At 45.8% G+C, this 23,030-nt stretch overlaps 1 protein-coding gene across 1 annotated transcript in view; it reads left to right on the top strand.

Moving 5' to 3' along the window:
- Window positions 1-21,897, top strand: part of LOC147737244 (uncharacterized) — a 542,156-nt gene extending 520,259 nt beyond the window's left edge. The window contains 1 exon segment of the mRNA XM_086923333.1: window positions 21,035-21,897. Coding sequence (XP_086779459.1) covers window positions 21,035-21,897 — 863 coding nt within the window.
- Window positions 21,898-23,030: the final 1,133 nt, after the last annotated feature.

The following is a 23,030-nucleotide window of genomic DNA, read 5'->3' as shown; positions in this document are numbered from 1 at the left end:
CTACTAGTGGGCCTGCAGCGCAGATTGCACCACCCACATAAGTAGCCCTAAAATGGTGTCTCAGGCCTTCCAGCGCAGGGCCTGTGTGCAGTCAATGGACTGCCATGTCAGCCTGGCCTGTGTCCCCACTGGCTGGGCCTAACCCTTCCCTGTCTGTGCACATCAGTCAGCCCTATGGAAGGCTCAAGGTACTCCCCTGGGCAGGGTGCAGTGCATGGGTAAGGTAGAGCATGTACTAGTGCAAGTAACATGCTCTGGTAGTGAGCAGCAGCCATTTTGTGTGCTCACTGCTGCAAGGTTATCTTGCTCCATAGAGTAACATGGGGGAGGCTGGTCCCATTGGATCCCAGCCTATCTTCCCATAGGAACAAGATGGGACATAAGTGCTTGATATCCCTGAACTCAGAATTTAATGAGCTAGCAGCAGAGTACAAAGTTCCCCAGTGATGGTGTGAATGTGTGGAGATAAGGGATGGTATAGTCTATACTGTGACTGGAAGGGTTCCCTAGTCGGAACTTGGAGAGCCTCATACACCCAGAGTATTAGGTGTGAAACACACCCTTATTGGAGGGTATCCAGTGTCATCATCGACTCACTGCCCCTCGACAGACCGGCGCTGCAATGTCTGCCGGAGTACCTACAGGTACTCTTTTAGCGGGTTCTTTAGTTCCTTGCCGATGGTGGGTGTGAGTGAGGAGAAAAGGGAGTGTAGTCAGTGAAAATGTGAGTGATAATAAAAAGGGTAAAACAGTCCACACTGAATTTTATTAACGTGGCTGGTTCCCTGGTTAAAAGGGGTGAGAGAGGGGAGCTAGAGACCGTAACAATGTATAGAACTCTAACTCAACCCCCTGGCGTGGTCAACATGTTTCTCGCCGGAAGGCGATTCGTCAGGACCTAAATACAGTGCTACACAGGAAAACACATGTGAACTAAATACTCATTCAATATTTAGACAGTAAATACAACCTCTCACAGTCGGAGGAAAAGAGGGCCACGGGGTCCTGCTCTATTTAGGCGACCTTAGGGGAATTGCATAGGGCCTCACAGCATACTCCCGTGAGGCCAGCGCTAATAGGTTACTGGAACCTTGTATAAGGCGCTGGGACGGCGGAACACCTACCCCTCACGCTCGCGGCACCTGGTCAGGATTTAATAACACATCTTTTAGGAAAGGTTGTTTTTAAATTCTGTGTTTGAGAATAGTACTTCTAGAAAGTGGCTGTTCTCTTGTCTAACCTTTCTGTGTGCCTGGGACTGTTTGTGGATTGACTATCTGGGTTGAGGATGACAGGGTCTGCAGAGCCCCCAGGGTGTTAGCTGAGCCAGCCCGTGGATGAAAGGCAGCATCTGCTGCCAGGGAAGTGGGAGGAGATAGCACCTGATAGTGAAGGGCTGTGCCTGCCTGACCACAATGCTGGCTCCACCTCCCGCTGGGCGACTATCACCTCTGTCCCTGATACTGAGAGGAAGAAGGAAGCCAGGAAACCCCCAGAGCCCCAGCAAAACCCAGAACTGGTTTGGACCGGGCTCAGGGCCCACTTGCACAAAGACTTCAAAGGACTTCAAATACTTTTTGGGGTATAAGAGAAGGACCCCTGACAACAGAAAATCAGATTCTACAATCAAGAGGAACCTCTGCCAGAAGGACTGCTGAAGGAGCTGATGGAAGATTGCCTTGCTGTGTGCTCTAAGGGCTGACCTATCCTGCTATCCAACTGAAGGAGAGGAGAAGAAAGGGACTTTGCTGTGTGCTGTGACCCTGCCTGCTTGAACCCAAACAGACTTTGCTGTGTGCTGTGTCGTCAACCTGAATCTCCAAGGGCCTGAGAAGAGCTGGCCTCCTGTTCCTGGAACCCAGGGTTAAAAGGATCCTAAAGAGACTCTTAGACGCTCTGAGATCGTCTTCATTTCCAGCCTGCGCTCTGCAAACCATCCGCCAGCCGTGGGAGGGAATCGGTGTGTTTATCGACACACAACCGACGCTGGCCGTGGGACTGCTTTGCTTCCCCCGTGAGCTGCTGGTTGCGTAAGCTGAAAACGTTGAGGGCGGCCTCTCTACATTGTGTGCCTGTGGGGGGGACTGCTGTGCCCCGAATCGCCAGATCCACGCATCACCGCCGTGACCCGGGACTCAGAACCGCTAAGGAAATACACTGCCAGCGGCCCGGGACCCGTGAGCAGCACCGGAGCGGCCGTGCTGGGATTGGCTCGCTCAGGGAGGCTCGCCCGAGAAGGGACGCGCTGCCATTGGAGGACCACCAGGGACTACACGAAGGAGCCGCGCTCCTATTGGCTGAGGACCGGAGAGGCGTGCGGCGTCATCGGAGGCTCGTCCCGAGAGCCGCGCACGGATTGGTCGAGCGCCTGTGCCCCTCGAGAAGAGGCGCTGCTGCCGGGGATGTCTTCCTGCCAGCCCCCGGGACCTCGCGCGTCTGCTGCCTGCCCTGCGTGTGGCGAACTCGTCACCAAGGAGCCCCGACTGTTGTGGGGGCATAACGGAGAGCACGGGGAAGGTGACCGGAAGCGCTGAGAGCGCAGGGGAGACCGGAAACTCGCCGATCAGAGCGGGTAAGACAGCCTGAGAGGAGCGGTGAAGGGCATTAGCGCCAAATCGATCCTAGAGTCAATTTGACCGTATTTACAACCACCAACACGTTCTACAGACTTGAGACTGCTTCTTAAATAAGAACTTCCTATTTACAAGTGCAACCACTAAGATTATGTGCAACATTTACCTGAAGAAGTAACTAACGTATGTTGATAATTCTTGCTGCTGAAACTAGATAAAATTATATATTTTTATAAAATATACTTACCTGTGTGGTCTCAGTTTGTGGTGGATTGGGGATTATTGTTGTGTTGAGTGCAATTATTATACACATTGCCTAGGGGATAAGCCTGCCTGCTCGCGCCAAGCTACCTAGAGGGAGAGCGGAGGTTATCTACTGTGTGTATTCCTTCACCCTGACTAGAAGCAAGGGTCCCTACTTGGTCTAAGGTCCTTACCTCTGCCAATTAGAGACCCCCAGATCTAACAGTCCCTATACACCACTATTGTGACAACCCTGCTGAGCATTGCATGCTTCCAGTCAGACGCTCATGGCTGACCTTGCATACTTCTACGCACGGTAATGAGGCAATCACTGCTGAGCCAAACATGCTTTGTATACTGGGTAGTTGTGCACACTGCGGAACCACGCATGCTTCATCTTCATTTCATTTGTGCCCACACAGATGAGCCATGAATAATTTCTCAACGGTACAATTGCACATGCGCACCCGCCCTCTGCTGCTCCTTTCGTGCTTCATACACTGGTGAGTTTTGCACTTTTCTTAACCAGGCATGCTTATGATACTGTGCAGTTGTGCACACTACTGAGCTGTGTCCTCAATGCACCCTTTAGCCAACTGTGAAACACTCTCTCTTGCCTTGCATGCTTCTTTTAAGGTGCAGTTGTGCAGTATATAACATAACAACAGTGGACAGTGAAAAGAATAAAGGAGGTGGCCTACTCATAGCCACAACTCCTGAAGTGAACATCACCTCTATGGAGTCCATAAGCACAAACAAAATGGAATTATGTATCTTTAAAATGAATGTTCTGTTGGGAGGAACATGGGGAGGAGCATTAGTGTACAGACCTCCAGGCCCCATATATGACTTTCCATATAAGTTATTGGAGTTTATTGCTCCACATGTATTAGCCTCCAACTCTTTCCTTCTGGTCGGTGATTTTAACTGTCATGCAGAACTATTACATGACCCTGACACGGATCAGTTTATCACAAGTTTCAGCACCTTGGAACTAGTTCAATTGGTAATTGGGCCTACGCATATTGCGGGTCATACGCTTGACCTATTGTTAACAAACTCTACAATGTTTAAGGTTGAGTCTCCACTACCATTATTGTGGGCGGGTCATTTTCTACTAAAATTTGTTATTCTAGATCCTACTATCAATGCGGTCCCCTGCAGGGAAGTAGTTTGGAGACGATCCTGGCATAAAGTCACCTTACCTCTTTTTACTACTACCTTCAGGTCAGCTCTACCCAGCACAATTGATAACATTGATCAATGTGCGATCTCCCTAGATAGAACAATAACCAATGCTTTGGACAAAATTGTTCCTCTCACTAGAGTTACAATTAAAGCCAGAGCCGCTCCTTGGTTCACTGAACAATTAAAGCTAGTGAAGCTCTCTTGCAGGACTGCAGAGCGAAAATGGAGGAAAACTAAAGACCCAATAGATCATAAATTATATAAAGATGTTCACCATAAGTATATGGAAAACATAAGACAAACAAGAAAATTACTTCTCCTTAGCCGTATCGAGAAGGCAGCAAATTCAAACAAAAAGCTCTATCAAATTTTGAAGGAATTCTCAACCCCGCCTGTTCGGTCACAACTTTCTACCTCTCAGAACTGGATTTTTATTTTTAAAAAAAATATTTTTTATTAACATTTTTTCAATAAACTCACATTACATTATGATATGCATAATTTGGCAACAGTGATGTTGTTGTTCAACCAGCGGACATGCCACCTGCATACGGCAGGGACACCAGGGGTTGTAGTCCACTTGTCGTTACTGTAATGCGATTTCGAAGGGAACTGGGAGGGATAAACTGGGGATGCATTGCGGGGGGGGAGGTCAGGGAATGAGGATCGTGGAGGATGTCCGGGTCGTGTCAGCTACAATCTGTTACTGTGGTCTTGTATTGTTTGTAGGGGCTATCAGATGGACGAAGTCACTAGGTGCAGTAGAGAGTGCAACGCGCAGCGATGTGCCCATATAACACATGATTGTTTTGGCGTGGGGGTAGCGGTATACGTACTCTATTGCGAGGTCTGCACTGCCGGGACCGTAGGTCATGTTGAGAGGTGTTTGGATACGTGCGCGTATGTGATTGTTTAAACTGGTGGGATAGCATGGCCCACTCCAATGATATGGGGTGTTTTCGCAGTCCCTTTGCTTCCTCCTCCCTCAGGGTTTCCTCCTCTGCCTTTGCCCATTTCTGCACCGCTCCTACCCATGCCTCCATCGGGGGGGCCCGATGTGGCTTGCCAGTTCATGGCGATGTTCCTTTTGGCTAGGAGCAAGGATAGAGCCGCGAAGCGGACTTGCACTTTGTGTGTTTTCGGCCTTAGGAATACTCCGAGAGTGACTGCTTCCCACGTGTGTAACGCTGTAAGTCCTGTGAGTGCTTTGATTGTGTCCAGAATTATAGACCAGTACTGTCGTAGAGTGGGGTAGCTCCAAAACATATGTTGGAATTGCGCGTCTGATGAGTGACATCTGGGACAGAGGAACTGAGTGTCTGGGTAGAACCACTTTAGGCACACTGGTGTTTGATATGCTCTATGCAAGATATAGAACTGTATGTTTTTAAAGTGTGCATTTCTTGACACTTTCTTGGGGAATTCCAGTGCTCTACCCATTCCCTGTCGTGTAGCTGTCGCCCAAATTCGTCTTCCCAGGTTGCTCGAAGATTATGAAGTGGTCTGTTAGCGAGTTCTCTCATGGACTTATACAGCCAAGTAACCAGTGTCGGCCGATACCCATATATAGGATGGTGTGGATGACCGGGCGTGTTGACGGCTCACCAGCTGTAAGATCACAGTGTGGGCGATAATTGTCTATGAGCTATCGGTGTGTTAAAAACTGTCCCGGGGGGGAGGTCATATTCCTCCATGAGCTGTTCGTAGGGACAAAGCTGCCCTCCCGTGAATAACGCTTCTGCCTCGGTTATCTCGCATTCCGTCCATGCACGGAGCGTGGTGAGTGTAAAATAAGTTTCCCGTTTGGGCCAGCCGACTAGTGGCAGCTGAGGGGAGTAACATGGGGTCCCCGCCGTTATTCGATGAATTCTTTGCATATACCAGTGGGCCAAGGACACTTGCAGTGGATACGTCCGTCGAGGTTTGGTACCCAGAAACAGCAGACGACGAAGTTCGGGAATGGGGACTGGGCCTTGCACTGTGTATGTTTCCCCGGTATGCCTACCCGCCGTCCAGTACGACAGCCACTGGAGTTGTGCCGCCAGGAAATACGACTCGAAAGCTGGGGCGCCCAGACCCCCCTGCGTGGTGGGTAACTGCAGTTTGGTGAGAGCTATCCGGTGTCCGCTAGCCCCCCATATAAGTGTGCGGAGGAGCGCATCTAGTTCACGAATGAAAGTCCTGGGTGGAATAACTGGTAAATTCGTGAAATAGTATAATAGCCGGGGAAGAATGATCACCTTGGCTATGGCTACTCGACCGATCTGGGCCATCGGGAGGCTCCTCCAGAAGCCCACCGACGATCTGATGCCGGCTAACACTTTACAGTAATTACCCTCATAAATGTCAGTGGGGGAGTGGTACAGACGGACACCGAGATAACGGGGAGTGCTCATGCTCCAGGGCAGACTGCGCACCCATTCGTATCTCCCGTGGCTCAACGGACGGGTGCAATGGGTAAATTGTGTTTACCTTGAGTTCAGATGCCTCCGCGAACTCCGTCAAGGCTGTCCATATGGGTGAAAGGTCCGCAGTTATATCTCAGATGTACATGAGGAGGATGTCCGCGTATAGGGAAACGCAGTGGACTGTGTCCGCTATGGGAATGCCCCATGTAGGCCTCTCCCGATGCAAACGTATCGCCAGTGGCTCCACTGCCAGGGCGAAGATCAGGGGTGACAGGGGACAGCCCTGCCTAGTACCTCTCTCCACCCGGAATGGGGACGAGACGTATCAGCCTAGTCTGACACGAGATGTGAGGTTGGTGTAAAGGAGCCGCGTGTACTGCAGAAGAGTTGGACCTTTTCCTGCCTGTCGCAGGATGGCAAAGAGGTAAGGCCACGTGAGAGTATCAAAGGCCTTTTCAAGATCGAGAATTATACAGGCCGCGTGAGGGTACATGTCTCCCACCTGATTCTGGACATGAAACATCCGCCTTATGTTTTGGGACGTGTTCCTGCCGGGGACGAACCCCCACTGATCCAGATGGACCAGGGGTCATAGAATTTGTTCATATCTATCTGTCAGAATTTTCCCCAATATTTTACAGTCGGCAGAGAGGAGTGTGATGGGGCGGTAGGAAGACAATTGTTGTGGGTCTTGGTGTGGTTTGAGAAACGTCACTATGACAGATTCGCAAAGAGAGTTTAGCAGCTCCCTCCTCTCAAGTGCATCCGCAAACGTTTGCGTCAGACAAGGGACCAATAGGATGGAGAAGGTACTGTAGTATTCAAGAGGATCGCGCAGGAGACGTCTGCTGCTGATATTTTGGCATCCAGTGTGGTTTTGTCTGCTTCTGTGATGTGTGGGATCGGCAACGGGTCTGGAAAGTGGCTTATCCTGTCTAAGATGTGTTGGGGTGAAATAAATCACAGTGTAGTATTCTTGGAAAGCATTTAAAATGTCCATTTGGGAGCGCACTAGGTCACCCGAGGGATTTATTTCTACCTCTCATGACTGGATAGACTCTCTTTCAATTATTTGATGATAAGATCATGGCTATTCATAATTCCTTCCCTGCACAAGATATTAGCAATGACACAGGAAATGTTTCAGTAGCTGCCTTTGATCCCTCTCATATTTTGGAAGAATTCACCCAGTGTAGCTCTGAAGAAGTGACTAAAGGTTTCATAAAAGTTAAATCTGGTTCGCCTGCAGACCCTTTGCCACCGACCTTTTTCCAACTGTAGCTCCAGCCCTCACCAATCTATTCAACAAATCATTGTCTGTATCAGAATTTGACCCAAAATATTTAAAACTGCCAGAGTCAGGAATATATTTTAAAAATCTACTGCAGATCCAAAACTTCTTTCCAACTATCGTCCTATATCGTTCCTCCCTTATTTCAGTAAGATGCTTGAATCACTGGTTAATAAACAGCTCGTTGTCCATCTTGAAAGCATGGATTGCTTGACCCCTCACAAGCTGGCTTTAGGAAAGCCCACAGTACCAAAATAGCTTTGCTGGAGGTATCTGATAATATCAGGCTGGCACTAGAAAATGGACAGTCATCTATCCTCGTTCTGCTATACTTATCTGCAGCGTTCAACACCATCTCCCACAGCATTCTTGATCATCAGCTTTGGGAGATTGGTGTCAGGGGAAAGGCTTTACAGTGGCTCAAAAACTATCTAACCGATCGAACTAAGATAGTACAGGTAGGAAATACCAGCCCCTGTAGTAGATCAGTCAGGATGGGAGTACCACAGGGCTCTATCTTGGGACCCACACTCTTTAACCTTTATGTGACCCCTCTGGCCAAAGAGATTAGATCCCATGGCTTTGATGTTATGTTGTATGCTGACGACACTCAGATCCTGGTCACTCTTGGTCCAGACCCATTGGAAACCAAGTCCTGTTTCAAAGATTGCATGTCTCATATTGATAAGTGGATGTGCACCAACCGCTTACAGTAGAATGGAGGAAAAACCGAGATAATGCTCTATGGCAAGGCTTATGAGCATTGGTCACCTGATTGGTGGCCCTCAAGCCTTGGCCTTTGTCCTACTCCAACAAAATCTGGGCTTTCAAATGGACAACACACTGTCAATGAAAGACCATGTTAATAAGAGAGTTGGCTCATGCGTAGCCTGCGCAAAGTTTCAAGTGGATTCCGACGGAGGCAAGAAAACCACTAGTCCAGGGACTAATTAGTAGTCGTATTGACTATGGGAATGCCCTGCTAACTTCTACCAATGAAAACCTTCTCTCAAGGAGGCAGGTTCTGCAGAACACAGCAGGAAGGCTGGTACTTAATCTTCCACCAAGATCTCCATCGACACCCAGTTTGAAGCGTTTACACTGGCTGCCTGTAAGAAAACGTATACGCTTTAAGATTCTTTGCATGACGCATATGAATATGTAAGTAAAAGGTCCAGATTTGTGGACCAAAAAGTTAAGCTGGTATCAACCTGGTAGAACTTTGAGATCCAGCAACCAAGCACTCCTCTCATCTCCCAGAATCCGTACCACCACATGTGGAGGGAAATCTTTCTCGTTCCTTGCTCCGTCTCTTTGGAACAAACTGTTCTTATATCTACGCACCACAAGTGATCATAACTCTTTTCGTAGGAATTTAAATACATTGCTGTTTGACATCTAACTGCACCAAATCAAGTTCTTCTCAGAGTTCCCCACCAGCGCCATGAGACTTTCGAGTGATATGTGCGCTTAATAAATATTCTATCATTTGATTTGATAGTGTTAGGCCTTAAATGCTTAGTGTGAAAATAATGTTTGCATACATCTGAGCCATGCTTTCTTTTTTACACAGTACAATTGTACACACACTTTAGTACCATATATGCTTCATATAGACTGCTGTGCTGCGGAGTATAAACAGCTACGCCTTTCATGCTTCCTGTATGGTGCAGTTCTGCACACTGTTAACTCCTACCTGGTTTGCTGTACAATGCAGTTGTGCACACTACAACACAGTACAATTGTGCACACCTGCGCTATCCTGCTTTCAACCCGTGTGCCAGTCACACACACACACCAGACCACACCCCCCCACACACATCTTGTATGGATCCAATACAGCACAGTTGTGCACAAGACTGTTAAGCTATGCTTGCTGTGTTTGTATCCTCTACAGCGCAGTTGTGTGCACACAGAAGAGCTGTGCACGACATTTGCATAGCATAAGTTTGTGCACGCACGCACAGAAATCGCCTCTTATTCTTCCTACATAGAGTATATTTGTTTTTTGTTTTTTTTATTTCACAAATGTTTATTGGTAGTTTCCAAAACAAAAACATACAATAAAAAAGCATAAGGGACAATAAGTAAATGAATGGAAAAATATCTGTATTGGGAGTGACAATCACAGAAAATTAGAGTAAATTAAGACTAAGACAAAAATAAAGCAATAAATGGAAGCAGCATAGTAACTGTCATAAACATCATATATAGTATCTACACAAGGGTGATGGACACTGGTAATACAGACTTCAACGTTCCCTGGGAAGATTACCTGAAGCCGACAAGTACGTTACAGAGTAGGCTTGGTGGTAAGTATATGCGGTCATATGGGCATGAAGGTTGGGAAGTGTGGTGAAAAATCATGGGGGTTTAGGTACGCTAAAATAATTGTCAAGGGAAATCCATATTTGTCTATGAGGAGGGTGCCATGGGGTATTTTGGAGAGAGATATTATTAGCACCTCTCAGCTTGGTGATCCAGTTTAGCCAACATTTAAAGGAGGCTTTACGCGTCTCCTTCCAGTTGTTCAGAATTATCTTCACAGCAACGGTGAACAAAAGGTCAATTAAGGCCCTGTCATCATCTGAGAGCGAATCAGCTCTGGTAGAGCTCAGCACTAAGGTAGAAAACTCTTTGGTGGGGGAGAAGGAGAAAACTTTTGCAATGAATGCAAAGACTTTGTCCCAGAAGGCTGTAACACAGACACAGCTTAGTAAAAGGTGTTCAAGGTCACCATCTTTCTCGTTGCAGTTCCAGCATGTGGCATTGTCTCTAATATTGTCCAAAAAGCTTTGTGGAGAAGCCAAAACTTGGTCTGGGAGAGTGTAGGGCTTATTTTGTATCTCATGGTTGATTCCCAGGTTTTGGACCACTCCACTTCTGAAATTGGTACCGAAGAGTATGATTCCCAGAACTGCCAAAGGTCTTTATTGAGATTGGAATGCTGTGGCCGTAGGATTTTGTAAAGCCTGGAGACCTAGTGGCCCAACCTATTGAAGGCAGCTAGGGAGCTTGGGAGGGAGGGCGGCTTTTTGGACAGTTTTGCTTTGGAGTTTGCTGTTTTAATATTCCAAAAGTTGTAAAATTCTATTGCTTCTAGATCATATTTGGTTTGGAGTACTTTAAAAGAGAATGGGTAAGAATTACTAAACAGTTGGTGTGGGAAAAATATACCTTTTATTAATCCAGATCTAATTGTGTAGTGGTTTCCCTTTGTACATTATTAAGTGACTGTGCCATAGCGACTCCGAGTCAGAGCACATCATGTGGTTAGTCAGGAGTTTATAAATTTTTAGGAGGTCAAGTCTTGTATTTTTAAAAATGGATATTGAGCAACCGGCCGTATTCATTTTAGCAGTAAGAATGGACGCTGGAGCAAGATTTTTGAAAAGGGCTTTCTCAACGTTTAGCCATCCAGGAATGTATTCAGCTGGTGGCGCGAGCCAGTAAGAGCCTTGTTTGGTAAGGAAGGCAATCTGGTATAGTTTAAAATCCGCTAGATTGACCCCACCCAAGGGTTTGTCGATGCGTAGCTTTTTTAGGCTAATTCTAGCCTTTTTCCCTTTCCATAGGAATTTAGAAAGTAGAGTATCTAATTTGTGATGGAAGTACTGGGACAAGGTGAGAGGGAGCATTGTAATGAGATAATTAACTAAAGGGGAGATCATCATTTTAATGGCTTTGACCCTTCCCCATCAAGTTATAAAATGGGGGGACCAGCCATCCAGTTGTGATTTAATTTTGTCTAGAGTGATGGATTCATTGTGATGAAGTGTTTTGAGAAGGGAGATGCCGAATTCGATTCCCAGGTATTTAATAAAACCAGTTTTCCATGTGAGGCCTGAGGCACCCAGCATTTCTCTGGTACCATAAACGTTTAGGAGCTTAACCTCTGACTTGTCACGGTTCAATTTGTACCCAGAGTGTAGCGAGTATCTTTCTATGGTAGTCATGAGAGATTTGATGGAGGTCTCTGGATTCTCTGTCGCCACTAGAATGTCGTCAGCGTATGCAGCTAGTTTCACCTGTGTGTCCCCGAAGCTCACTCCCGCTATTTCTTTATTTTGTTTTATGCCTGATATGAGCGGTTCAAGGGCCAGGAGAAACGGGGCTGGAGAGAGGGGGCAGCCTTGCCTGGTGCCCTGTTGTAAACGAAATGAGTCCAAAAGGGAGCCATTGATAGCGATTCTAACAGACGGTGAAGAATAAAGGGCCATTACCATATTGATGTAGGAATTCCCTAAATTAAAGCCTAAATTAAAGGCTTTCATGCAGTGATGTAATAAGGACCAAGATACTCTATCGAACGCTTTTTCAGCGTCAAGGGTTATGGCCAAAATTGGGGTGGGTATTATTTTGGCTTTCTAAAGGATATGGCATAATAGTTTTGTGTTGTCATTGGACATACAATGTTTTAAAAATCCCACCGGGGAGTTACTGATTAATTTGGGGAGAATGGCATTAAGTCTACTCGCTAGAATTTTCGCATACATTTTGCAGTCCAGATTTATAAGCGAAATGGGCTGAAAGTTTCTAGTTAGAAGGGTGCCTTTACCCTCCTTCGGGATAACAATTATAGTGGCTTCGCCCATTGATTCCGAAGCACTGCCAGAGGAGGCAATCGAGTTAAAAAGTTTTAAGAACATGGGCGAGAGCGACTTATCAAATGCTTTGTAGAAGCTTGCAGAAAACCCATCCGGACCGGGGGCTTTGTTGCTTTTAAGTGATTTAATAGAAGCCAGGATTTCCGTGTCTTTGATGGGGACCCTATTGTAGAACTATCTTCATCAGAGAGTTTGGGGAGGTTCAGGGCATCTAGGTAATTAGTGCAAGCGACCGGGTCGAATGACATCTTGTTCTTGTAGAGGTCTTCATAAAAGGTCTTAAAGGTGTCTACCATTTTTTCTTGTTTGGCGTGTGTATTGTTAGCGGAGTCTTTGATTGATGAAATAGTGAGTAATTTTTGTCTGTGTTTGAGGTAGGACGCCAGAAGTTTTCCAGCTCTATTCCCTTCGCATAGTTTCATGGCTTTGAACTTATTAACCCAAACACCGGCTCGTCTGCTTGCAATAGTGTTATATTCGTACTTCTTATTGATCAGTTGCTCTAAAACCAGTTTGTTATCAAGGTCAGTCGAGTGGGTGGTTTCTAGGATCTTGATGTCTTTTTCAAGCTTGTCTAGATCTACATTAAGTTTATTATTGGTCCTTGCTCTAATGCCAATAATCACCCCTCTAATTGTGGCTTTCAGGGCGTCACAGACTGTGGAGGTGTTCATATCAGGGGAATCATTCAGTGAGATGTATTCCTTTATGGCGTTTTCTATTTGTTGCTTGCTTTCAGGGTCCGATAGAATTTCCTCATTAAATCACCAGTGTTTTGGGGGTAAAATCGAATGGGAGCACGCAAGTTTGGCGCTAATGCAGGAGTGGTCAGAGATCAGCTTTGGAGCGATGTCTGTTTCCTCGATGAGGTAAGTGAAAGGGCTAGAGATTAAAATGTAGTCAATTCTGGAGTATGAATTATGTGGGGCTGAGTAGAAGGTATAGTCCCTCCCATCAGGATGTTGGAGGCGCCAAGAATCCTTTAGTACGAATTTGGTGCACAGGCGAATGAGTGACTTGTGGGAGCGAGAATTTTGGAACATGCATTTTGATTGTCGATCTAATAAAGGGTCCATTGGGAGATTGAAATTGCCGCCTACAATTAGGAGTTCATCTTGTGGGATGTTCTCTATGGCTAGGGAGACTGATTCCCAAAAGTCTGGGGCATCAGAGTTAGGACCGTATATGTTTACTACATAAATGGGATCTTCGTCCATTAACAGGTGGGTAATTAATAGTCTTGCATCTGTGTCGTGTGTGTGTGAGGTAACAGATAGGTTCGATTTTTTTGAGATTATGGTGATCACTCCTCCCTTCTTGTGTTTTGTCGAGGAGCAGAGTGTGTGGGAGATCCAGTTGAGGTTAATAAAGCTTATGCCCTCCTCTGAGAGCTTAATCTCTTGGAGCAGGATGATATCCCCTTTTGATTTAGATAGGTATTCAAAAACCTTCCGTCTTTTCACTGGGTAGTTGAGACCCTTGACATTCAATGAGACTACATTGAGATTTTCAGCTAAGAAATTGATTTTAACCATCTAAAGAGTTGTGGTCGCAGAGAGAGCCGCCCTCTGTATACCAGTTGTTGCGCGGTATGAGACTACAATTTGAAGGGTTCGTGGTTTATCTCTAGTATGTGGGCATTGGTAAACGCATGACCTGTGTGATACTATAAAAGCGTTATCTTTCGCAACGTAAAAGAAACAGAAAACAAAGCAGCAACGTAAAAGAAACAGAAAACAAAGCAGAAGGAAACAACCAGTGTAGTATACAACCCCATTTTCAATCCCTCCCCACCCCTCTCCCCCATCTCACCCTTGTCCCCCACATCCCCTCCCTACCTCCCTCCCCGAATGTCAAGTCAAGTCAAAAAATTTGTATAGCGCACTACATACCCAGAGGGTTTCAAGGCGCTAAGGAAGGGGAGGAGGATTATTTGTCAAATATCCACGTTTTAATCTGCTTTCTGAACGCTAGGTGGTTCTGGGTGAGGCGAAGGTAAGCGGGGAGTGAGTTCCATGTTTTAGCAGCCAGGTATGAAAAGGATCTGCCTCCCATGGTGGTCTTGTTGATGCGAGGTACAGTGGCGAGGGCTTGGCTGGAAGAACGTAGTTGGCGGGAGGGGGTGTAGAAGGACAGTCGAGAGTTGAGGCAATCTGGTCCGATGTCGTAGAGTGATTTGTGTGCGTGGGTAAGCAGTCGGAAAGTGATTCTCTTATTGACGGGTAGCCAGTGGAGGTCTTTAAGGTGACCAGAGATGTGTTCGTTGCGTGGGATGTCTAATATGAGCCTGGCTGAGGCGTTTTGGATTCGTTGGAGTTTCTTTTGGAGTTTAGCGGTGGTACCTGCGTAGAGGGTGTTTCCGTAGTCCAGTCGGCTCGTGACCAGAGCGTGGGTGACTGTTTTCCTTGTTTCGGTGGGGATCCAGCAAAATGTTTTTCTGAGCATGCGAAGAATGTTGAAGCAGGAAGAGGATACGCCGCTGACTTGTCTGTTCATTGAGAGTGAAGAATCCAGGATGACGCCAAGGTTCCGTGCGTGGTCTGTCGGGATGGGTGCTTTTCCGAGGGCTTCCGGCCACCAGGAGTCGTCCCAAGCAGAGGGGGATGTACCTAAGATGAGGACTTCTGTTTTGTCTGAGTTCAGTTTCAGACGGCTTTGTTTCATCCATTCGGCAACTTCTTTCATTCCTTCGTGTAGGCTAGTTTTGGCGGTGCTGGGGTCATTGGTGAGAGAAAGGATCAGTTGAGTGTCGTCCGCGTAAGAGATGATGTTGAGGTTGTGTTGGCGTGCGATGGCCGCGAGGGGGCTCATGTATACGTTGAATAGGGTGGGACTGAGTGAGGATCCTTGAGGTACGCCGCAGATGATTTCAGAGGCCTCGGACTTGAATGGAGGAAGGCGGACTCTCTGGGTTCTTCCGGTGAGGAACGAGGTGATCCATTCAAGTGCTTTTCCTTGAATTCCGATGTTATTGAGGCGTTATAGAAGGGTGCTGTGGCAGACTGTATCGAATGCTGCAGAGAGGTCGAGGAGGATGAGGGCGACTGTGTCTCCATTGTCCAGTAGAGTTTGAATGTCGTCTGTTGCTGCGATGAGGGCGGTCTCAGTGCTGTGTTTTGCTCGGAAGCCAGATTGTGAGGGGTCGAGGGATTTGTTGGCTTCGAGGAAGGCGGCGAGCTGGTTGTTGACGGCTTTCTCGATGACTTTGGCCGGGAATGGAAGAAGCGATATGGGGCGGTAATTTTTGAGTTCGGTGGGGTCCGCTGTTGGTTTTTTCAGAAGGGCGGTGAGTTCAGCATGTTTCCAGTCTTCTGGGAAGGTAGCGGAGTTGAAGGAGCAGTTGATGACGTCTCGGAGGTGCGGTGCTATGACGGAGTCTGCTTTGTTGAAGATGTGGTGAGGGCATGGGTCTGTGGGGGGATCCTGAGTGGATGGAATTCATCAGGCGGATGGTGTCCTCAGTGGAGATAGGGTTCCAGGCGTTAAGGGTGTTCACGGGGGGAAGATGGTCAGCAGATGGTAGGGTGGGTTGGTTTCCGGGTTGGTTGTCAAAGCTGTTGTGGATGTCTGCAATCTTGTTGTGGAAAAAAGAGGCTAGGGAGTCGCAGAGGGTTTGAGAGGGGGTGATGTCGTTGGAGTTGGCTGAGGGATTGGAAAATTCCTTGACGATGTTGAAAAGTTCCTTGCTGTTGTGGGCGTTGTTGTCAAGTCGATCCTTGAATGCTGTTTTCTTGGCTTTTCGGATCAGTTGGTGGTGCAGAACAGAGATATTAAATGAGAGACATTGGCTCTTCAGGCAAAACAAGATTAGAGGCCTATACTACATTAGACCCTGAACAAGTAACCAGGAGCATGGATGATAACAAGTTAAAGAGTGAATTATAGAACAGCATAACTTCATGCAAGAATCCTGCTGCCTGCATGCGTCACAACAGTCTGATAGTGGACCCTGCTGAGCCATGCATTCTTCAGAATTATTTGTGCTCTGATTGCTGAGTCATGCATGCCTCTTTAGGGTTTTTGCAGACGGACTGCTGAGCCATGCATTCTTCAAATGTATTTGTGCTCTGATTGCTGAGTCATGCATGCCTCTTTAGGGTTTTTGCTGATAGACTGCTGAGCCATGCATCCTTCAGTGCCTGCAAGATACTGTACCGCGCTAGCATTTATACAGTGCTTGCATTGCTTTTGTTACAGTTTATCCAAGAGTGTTGCTCACACCGGGGCATGTCTCAGAGCATGGTTTGTTGTGTGCTCCTGGAAGCCTTCAGTGGTATCCAGGAGTAGAGAACCACTTAGTGCTTTGATTCTTCTTGTGAGACCTAGTGTATGCAATAATAGTTATACATTAACAATAATAATAACGACAACTGAAATGATTGTAATAAATGCAACAACACAAATAGAGCTCAGTTTGCATATCCTCACTTTCTCACAATGCTTTTAAGTGCTTTATTGCAGCCAACAAGACTGACATTTTTGTCACTGCCCCCATTTCTGTTCCTCATTATCTGTTCTTGCCTTCAATAGCTTGTTTATGCCTGGTGTTCTCCTGGTGTTCCTCCTTCACCCTCTTCACTTTTCCATTTTCCTGTTCATCTTGATGTCTCTCTAACGTTGTATGAAATAAAAAGGATTTATAGAGCGCAAACAAATGCCTAAAGGTGTCAATGAGCTGAAAGCAGTTAGTCCTAAACAAGGAACCCTCACCTGGATCTCTCCCTCGAGGCAGACGGCCTCCAGGTGTTGTGTTTCCTGAGGCTCTGCTCCCCTGAACTAAGGGGTCAATGTTGTGACATCCACGCAGCAAGGGTCCACGTGAGGTCGCAGGAATAGGATCCAGTAGACACCAATACACCGCCTAGTACAGATGGAAGCAGACGCAGAGGGGTACACCCACCTACCTGTGTGCCTCCTCTGTACATCATAAGCCCCTAACTATGCACCTCCTCTGTTTATACCTCATAGGCACCTACCTCTGCATCTCCTCTGTTTATACCTTAAGAGCACCTGCCAGTGCACCTCCTCTCTTTATACCTCATAAGCACAACCTGTGCACCTCCTCTGTTTGTACCTCATAAGCATCTACCTGTGCGCCTCCTCTGTTTGTACCTCATAAGTACCTACCTCTGCATCTCCTCTGTTTATACCTCATTAGCACCTACCTGAGCTCCTCCTCTGTTTATACCTCATAAGCACCTACCTCTGCATCTCCTCTGTTTATACCTCATAAGCACCTACCTGTGCACCTCCTCTGTTTGTACCTCATAAGCATCTACCTGTGCGCCTCCTCTGTTTGTACCTCATAAGTACCTACCTGTGCATCTCCTCTGTTTATACCTCATTAGCACCTACCTGAGCTCCTCCTCTGTTTGTACTTCCTAAGCACCTACCTGTGCACCTTCTGTTTATACCTCATAAGCACCTACCTGTGCTCCTCCTCTGTTTGTACCTCATAAGCACCCGCCTGTGTGCCTCCTCTGTTTGGACCTCCCAGATAACCTTCTGAAACGAAGCTTGTGATCAACATACTACCAACCATGGCCTCTGCACTATCAGGCTATGACTATTATCTGACGTCTGCTGTGTGCATGCTTCTAGTGTGTAGAGTGAGTACACAAACAGAGGGGAGTAGGGAGCTGAAGGACATGGAATGAGGTACACCTGGATAAAAAAAATATGGGAATGGAGGAATGTGACCACCTGTGGACAACAGACACCTCCTCCCGCTCTACCAAAGCCCTGTTGAGTCACAAAGTAGCATCCTGGCCTTCAGACAGACAACAATAAGTTAAATATCATGGAAAACAGGAACATGGAAAGCAATTATTAATATGCACACATCTGTTGGATTGGGGGATATTTCAGTTAAATTATTGGTTGTGATGGATTCTCTATAAGGAATAAATGACTGATATCGTTGAATAATAAATGACATGATTTAATATTTCTTTGCTTTATCTGTGTGCACAATATAAAGACGGGCCATTGGAATCAGCTCCTCATTCTGTTTTACAAAAAACCCTGGAAGGAGCTGCTGATTGAAACACAACCGGATCATAACTTTACCTACTTTAGGAAGAACTAAAGACTCACTTTTTAAGTTGTCTTTCAGTTCAGAATCAGTCAATAGTTCAACGGAGATGGATATATATTACGCTGATAGAAAATCCACCTCAACTCGGGATAATGCTCCAGTCTTCCAGGTTAGAAGGATCCAGAAATGCTTGAGCCAGGAGGGCTGTAAAATGTGTTGAAGGTGACTTAGGGCCTTACTACGAGTGTGGCGGTCTTCCAATGGGACTACCACAGCGGAGGTACCAGGCAGACTGCCAAGCCCATTGAGAGCCCGCCGCCGGATTATGACCTAATCCAGGCTGGGTGGCGGTGCAGCAGCGGTCTCGCGGCGGCTGTATTAGGCTCATTTGAGAGTATAAACAGCATATCACCACCTTAAGAGTACCTGCAGCACGTTCCTGCGCCATGTCATACATGCCACACTGTGCAGGAACAAGGGTGCAATTCCATGGGGTGGCACAGCATGTGCCCCCGCATGCAACCCCAGGAGCAGATTCGGCCGGGGCCCTGTGAGGGCACCCTTACCTGCATGTCCTTTATCCTTTTCATGGTGGGGTCCCCGACATGAAAAGGGCGGTGGATATGCAGACCGTAATATGCTCAGCGATGTCGGCATCGGCACTGTCAACATATTCAGGGTGTTTGCAGACCGCCTCCACAGCGGGATCCTTGATCCTCGCGGGGTGGCGGCCTTGTGGGGGTCCCACCACCACACTCATAATACGACGGTCAGACCACCAGGATGGTGGCAGTTGGACCGCCACAGTGAGTGCGGCGATCATGAGGGCCGTCGCACTCGTAGTAAGGCCCTTAATGAGCTGCAAGGTAACTGGCAGGAGTTGGCATTTGAGCTGATCCAGTGTGAACATGAAAGCATTGTGGAAGACGGTGTCTGGAGTTACCGTTGTCATATATACTTCCTAAAAAGTTACCTTTGTCATGTATACTTCCTGAAGAGTTACCTTTGTTAGACACTTCCTAAAGAGTTACCTTTGTTATACACTTCCAAGTTACCTTGGTTAAATACTTCCTGAAGAGTTTCCTTTGTTATACACTTCCTGAAGAGCTATCTTTGGTAGATACTTCCTGAAACTAAATTAACAGCAGCGCTTCCTGATTCCTCTCTTTTTCCACAATCTGTTCTGTTTAAATTAAATCTTGTCCATGTATATCTACGTAAAACTCTACCTGTAGCACGAGTTCTCTGTGGCTGCCCTTTCTTTAGTAAGTTACTCTGTCAATAATGGTAATTCACTGCCTTTTCAGAAGTAAATACAATGTGACATGTTCAACCACAGTTTTATTGAAATATCCATGTATGGTAAAATGTTCCTTACAAAATTTTAAATATGGTAGAGAAGAGATGTCTTATCCAGCTGGTTAAATATTGTGTATTCACATTCTTTACATTTGCATTTAGTAATATTGCATTTCTTTGCATCCGATAGAAAATAGGACTTAAAGGCACGGATTGATTATGAATAATGAAGATAACACATTAAACCTGAAAAAATTATCAAAAATAAGGAGCTCCAAAAACATCAGTGCAATCAAAGGCAGAGGACAGATCCAGGAAGAAGCAGTCAAAGGCAATTCAGTGAGTGTACGAGTCTGAGCTCTGCACCTCGACACCCCAAGACGAAGAAATGACCTCTACAAAATTAAGGCAACAAAACTGACAAATCACCTGCTGTATAAACAAGCGTCCAACACCAGCTTTGATCATGAGGCCCGTATGAGAGTTGGAGGAAGGTCTCATGTCTATTTTTGATCCATAGCTTGGAACAAAATCCCATTTCAGCGTTGAGCTGTTAGCAATATGATAATGTTTAAAAAAGGTTGAAAAATTGGCTTTTTGTCCATGTTTGAAACAAACTGATTTACTTTCTTTTCTGACCTGTGCTTTGCCCCGGGACACTCTTTGGAGTAGCTGTACACATTGCAAGTCGCTTCATCATCATGATGTGGCTAGAGCAGTGCTTCTCTATCTAAACTGGCAACAGACCACCATTCAGTGCTCTAGGTGTATTGCAAACTCTTCCTAGCCAAACCGCAGGCACCAGGGAAAAGCACAACGAAGTGGAGCCTAACAACTGAAGGCTAAAGGAAAGCGGAGATCTGCTCTCTAAAGTACAGAGTATTGTCCCAATTTGCACCTACCAGAACAAAGATTAAGCTTTACCCGCAAGCATGCGAAGCCATTATCCAATCTAAAGATGCAATCACCCACAAGGAAGCCTTACTGATATTATGAATGTGGCAGGTATTTAGTGAGTCTTGTATTTTATTGTTAAATCTGAAATCAAGCATCCAAAATATAACACACATACAGGGAATGTGAAAATAACGCAAGTAGTTTATTAACTATGCTGACCCTTCAGGAAACACGGTCAGGAGAAAAATCGTGCAATTCCACTGAATATGTCAAGAACTTTAGCCAATTAGAAACCATAAAAGAGCATCAGCGAATACAAACAGGGGAAAAACCATACCACTGTACTGAATGTGTAAAGAGCTTCAGTCGGTTAACAGACCTCCATAGACATCAGATAATACACACAGGGGGAAAACCATACCATTGCACTGAATGTGTGAAGAGCTTCAGTCGGTTAACAGACCTCCATATACATCAGAGAATACACACAGGGGAAAAACCATACCATTGCACTGAATGTGTGAAGAGCTTCAGTCGGTTATCACATCTCCAAACACATCAGCGAACACACACAGGGGAAAAACCATACCATTGTACTGAATGTGTGAAGAGCTTCAGTCAGTTATCACACCTCCAAAGACATCAGCGAATACACACAGGGGAAAAACAATACCTTTGCAATGAATGTGTAAAGAGCTTCAATCAGTTATCACACCTCCAAATACATCAGCGAATACACACAGGGGAAAAACCATACCATTGCAAGGAATGTGTAAAGAGTTTCAGTCAATTATCAAGCCTCCATAGGCATCATAGAATACACACAGGGGAAAAACCATACCGTTGTAGTGAATGTGTGAAGAGCTTCTGTCGGTCACATGAACTCCTAATACATCAGCAAACACACACAGGGGAAAAACCATACCATTGCAAGGAATGTGTAAAGAGCTTCAGTCAACTTGCAAACCTCCACACACATCAGAGAATACACACAGGGGAAAAACCATACCAATGCAGTGAATGTGCCAAGAGTTTCAGTACGTTAGCAGTACTCCAAACACATCAGCGAACACACACAGGGGAAAAACCATACCATTGCAAGGAATGTGCAAAGAGCTTCAATCACATTTCACACCTCCACAGACATCAGAGAATACACACAGGGGAAAAACCATTCCATTGCAAGGAATGTGCAAAGAACTTCACTCAGATTTCACAGCTACACGTACATCAGAAAATACACACAGGGGAAAAACCATACCATTGCAGTGAATGTGTGAAGAGTTTCAGTACGTTAGCAGAACTCCAAATACATCAGCGAACACACACGGGAAAAACCATACCATTGCACTGAATGTGTAAAGAGCTTCAGTCACATTTCAAACCTCCGCAAACATCAGAGAATACACACAGGGGAAAAACCATACCATTGCAGTGAATGTGGCAGTAGTTTTACTTACTCTTCAGCATTAGGAAATCATCAGCGAGCTCACAAAGGGCAAACAAATCTTTTAAATGCCACGAATGCTTGAAAAGCTAAAGTCCATTATCAATCCTAAACAGGCATCAGCGAACACACACAGAAGAAAAGCCTTCAAGTGCAATGAATGTGTGAAGAAATGTAGTCAATTATCAAGCCTATGTAGACATCAGCTTGCATACACTCTGTAAATACCGTACAACTGTAGTGAGTGTAAAAGTACCTTTAGGAAATCTTTCGCATTAAGAATTCATCAGTTAATGCACACAGAGAAAAACCTTTCAGGTGCAAATGTGTGAATATCTTCTGTCAGTTATTAAACCTACGGATACATCAACTAACACACACAGAGTAAAAAAGAGCATTGCAATGAATGTCAGAAGTGATTTTGTCAATTGCAAACACACCTGGGGTAAACCTTACAATTGCACTAAAAGTGTGACGAGCTTTTGTCAATTTCTGATCCTACATAGCCTCAGCGAACACACACCTTCATTTAACTCACTTAGAAATATTCCTAGAGATGCAGTGAATTCAGAAAGAACTTACGAACATTAACAATAATATTGACTCATTTGAAGACATATACAGGAGTAGAACAGTGCAGTTATTGTGAGATGAAGGAATTACAGGAACAAATATATAATTATCACTGGTGGTTTTTATTTGGCGATGAAGAGTTGCAAAGAAAAACATCCAAGTGTTCCTGTCCATGCTACCTGTAAAAGTGTAGGGATGAATATGATTCTGCCTGTACACATTGCTATATTAGCATAAGTGAGTTAATTGCGAAAACGCCATTTTGCTGCTTTTGCACACGACACTACATCTCTGTTTTTATGAAGACAAACTGCTTGCTTTTCCTTCACATGAGAACGATCTGTTTTCCATATCTCCAGACTCACACTGCGACCTCAAGTCTGCACAAAGTGTTCAAGGTTAAAATAACAATGTATGCTGTTGATGCAGGTTGATCGGCCCACGCTCTAAACACAACACGAACACAG

This window comes from Lissotriton vulgaris, chromosome 1_1 (genome assembly GCF_964263255.1).
Source record: "Lissotriton vulgaris chromosome 1_1, aLisVul1.2, whole genome shotgun sequence".
Classification (NCBI taxonomy): Eukaryota; Metazoa; Chordata; class Amphibia; order Caudata; family Salamandridae; genus Lissotriton; species Lissotriton vulgaris.
Note: the sequence above shows the minus strand (reverse complement) of the source record. Positions and strands in the feature narration are given on the sequence as shown.